Source organism: Dipodomys ordii, unplaced genomic scaffold (genome assembly GCF_000151885.1).
Source record: "Dipodomys ordii isolate 6190 unplaced genomic scaffold, Dord_2.0 Scaffold1000001912, whole genome shotgun sequence".
Classification (NCBI taxonomy): domain Eukaryota; kingdom Metazoa; phylum Chordata; class Mammalia; order Rodentia; family Heteromyidae; genus Dipodomys; species Dipodomys ordii.
The window spans coordinates 1-2,523 of record NW_012285529.1 but is presented as its reverse complement, the minus strand read 5'-3'; the positions used below and the strand labels follow the sequence as shown (position 1 = coordinate 2,523).

Genomic DNA, 2,523 nt, shown 5'->3' with positions numbered 1-2,523 from the left:
ACAATCCCCCTCTATTCTCTTTTCTCTGTCTTCTTTAGAATCACTTGCAATATAAACCAATATAAGCCAATTGAAACGTATCTAACCGATGATCTGGCTTCGAAGCGGCTACTGAGTAGCGTGGTCCTAGACCATCGTGTCCAGGAGGATACACCCGTGTGTTTTGAAAGATCCTCAAGCCAATATACTTGTCATCGTGACCGAAAGCGTTAGGACAGGTACGTTTCCGTCCTCCTAATTCCAGGTTTAATCCTCACACGTCCGGTTGTTATCCTACGTTCACAGTCGTGCCACTTATGGATATGACGTCTTATGTCTTCTCGGCAATATCTTAAATGCTCAGAGAAGTGACACCTTCTGACGAGAGGAGAGTATGTGTGTCACACACACGGGGACGCACACACTCTGTTTGCCCGGAGTGCTGTGTAGGTTACCATGTCCAGTTATACTTTAGGTCTAGCATGCACATAGGAGAGAAAGCAGGTGCCGTTGGTGGGTCGGTCGGTCGGCCTGTCTGTCTGTCTTCCCCTGGCATCACCTGTTCTAGGTTCTTCTCCACCGCCGCCCCCCCCCCCCCCGCGCACTCCTAGTCCATCAGATCTACTTCCCTGTAACTGACATAATCTTATTCCTATTCTTTGGGGAATGGGTGAATAAGCTTTTACCTTGTGGATACTGTACACACACCCCGTAACGCGCGCGCGTGCGTGCGTGCGTGCGTGCGTGCGTGTGTGTGTGTGTGTTGACGGAATAGAGTGTTTGCCATGCCTGACCCCCTGGCTCTGCCTCTCTACCCGTCTGTGATGCGATGTGTGTGCTGGGGCACTTCTGCCTGCATATGTTCCCAGTGCGAACTCCAAAGAGAAGTACGCCCGCCCGCCGGGCCCGTGGGTTCTAACCATGCTTCACCCCCGGGAGATAGGATCGCCCCTCTGACGCCTCCACTCTGTTTGGGCCGGGGCCCCTCGTCTGTCTCTCCCTGTCTTTCCTCCTGGGGTTCCCTACCTGCCCTCCCCCCAGTCCCGCACGCGTGCGCGCGCGCGCGCGCGCGCGCGCACACACACACACACACACACACACACACACACACACACTGTGCACCGCCACGCCCAGGTCCAGGTCCTCCACCACAGGCGTGTGAGTGATGATGCCGCTACCCTCCAACACCTGTGTGTAGGGTTTAGATTCATCGCCTCGTGCCCCGAATCCTGTTCCAGAGAGAGTGGCGGAGCCTATTAGAAAAGGCTAGCTGTCTGGACAGGCTAGAGTACGAACCGGTGAGCAGGTCGTTCCGTCGGGTGCCCGGGGATAAGCGTCACACGGGTGCCACCTCCCCTTCCTTCCCCACCCAGCCAGCGGCTCTCGTTTGGCTTTCCTGTCATTTAGTGATGGGTGAGTGGACTCACGCTTCCCCACGGCGCTGTCACCTTGGTTTTCCAGACCTGTGTGCGTGACGTACCTACTCTCTCTGTGTTAGAAGAAACCTCTCTCGGGCCTTCCCCCTGCCCTTTCCCCTGCCTGTGAGGGGTGGCGGGTGGGTGCGAGGGGAGGGAGTGTGTTGTGGGGCGGGCGAGCAGTGGACTTTCACAAGTGAGCGGGGTGCCTCCCGAGGGCTCGTCTCTTGCTGGAGCCGACCCATCTTTGGGAGTTTTTTCTTTCTTTCTTTCTTTCTTTCTTTCTGGTTTCCATCTGGGGGAAAAAGAAAAGAAAACGTACAACCCCCCCCCCCCAAAAAAAAAAAAAGACGGGCAGCCAGACGGTGGGACGAGCGCTCACTTGCCCTTTTCTGGCCATGTTGGGCGGGGGTGGGGGTCTTGCCACGGGCGGCGGAGGTCGTGCGGGTGGCCGGTTCGTTTTCTCTCGTGGTGCAGGCCTGCCGTCTTTGCCGCCCCTTCCTGCTTGGGACCGATCCCGGCTTCCCTTTTTCTCGGGTTCGGGCCGCTCCGTTCGGGCGAACCCCGTCCTGGTTCCTGGTTTCACTTTGGTCGCCGGCGGCGGCGGCGGCGGCGGCGGCGGCGGCGGCGGCGGCGGCTCGATCTCGGTCTAGGTCTCTGGTGGCTCTGGTGTCGCTCGTGAGGTCGCAGAGAGGACCCGGCTGCGGGTCCTGACCTAGGTTGTGCCTCTCGGTGCGTGGCGGTGGGGAGTGAGGCGATTTGTTTCCGTGTTCTGTGTCTCCGGAGCTCTGAGCCGGCCGGCGCGCGCCGATCCGGGGTACGGCGGCTCGGTGGAGTCGGTCGTTGGAAGGCGGTTGTCGTGCTCCCCCTGGCGTCCGCTTTGATATGACAGTCCCCTCGTTCTCAGCCGAGCGAGCGAGTGAAGGAGGAGGTCTGGCGGCAGCGAGCCGGGCGGAGGCCCGGCCTCTGCCGGGTGCCGGGCGCGACTGTCGCCGTGGTGTCGCTGTGGCGCCGGGGCGGCTGTTCTGTCGGACTTTGCGCCCGCAGGCGAGCGCGGGGTGGGGCCGTGCGTCGCCCGCTCTCTCTTCCGTGCCCGGTCTGTGCGGGGGTGGCAGCTTTGTCGGGTCGA

General features: G+C 60.3%; 1 protein-coding gene across 1 annotated transcript; it reads right to left on the bottom strand.

Moving 5' to 3' along the window:
* Positions 1 to 1,094: 1,094 nt before the first annotated feature.
* Positions 1,095 to 2,419, bottom strand: LOC106002810 (serine/arginine repetitive matrix protein 1-like; the record flags this gene model as incomplete). The annotated part of the gene is made up of 3 exons (XM_013037587.1): positions 1,095 to 1,208; positions 1,519 to 1,689; positions 1,777 to 2,419. Coding segments are annotated over 3 exons (928 nt in total), but the record flags the coding sequence as incomplete, so codon positions are not given.
* Positions 2,420 to 2,523: the final 104 nt, after the last annotated feature.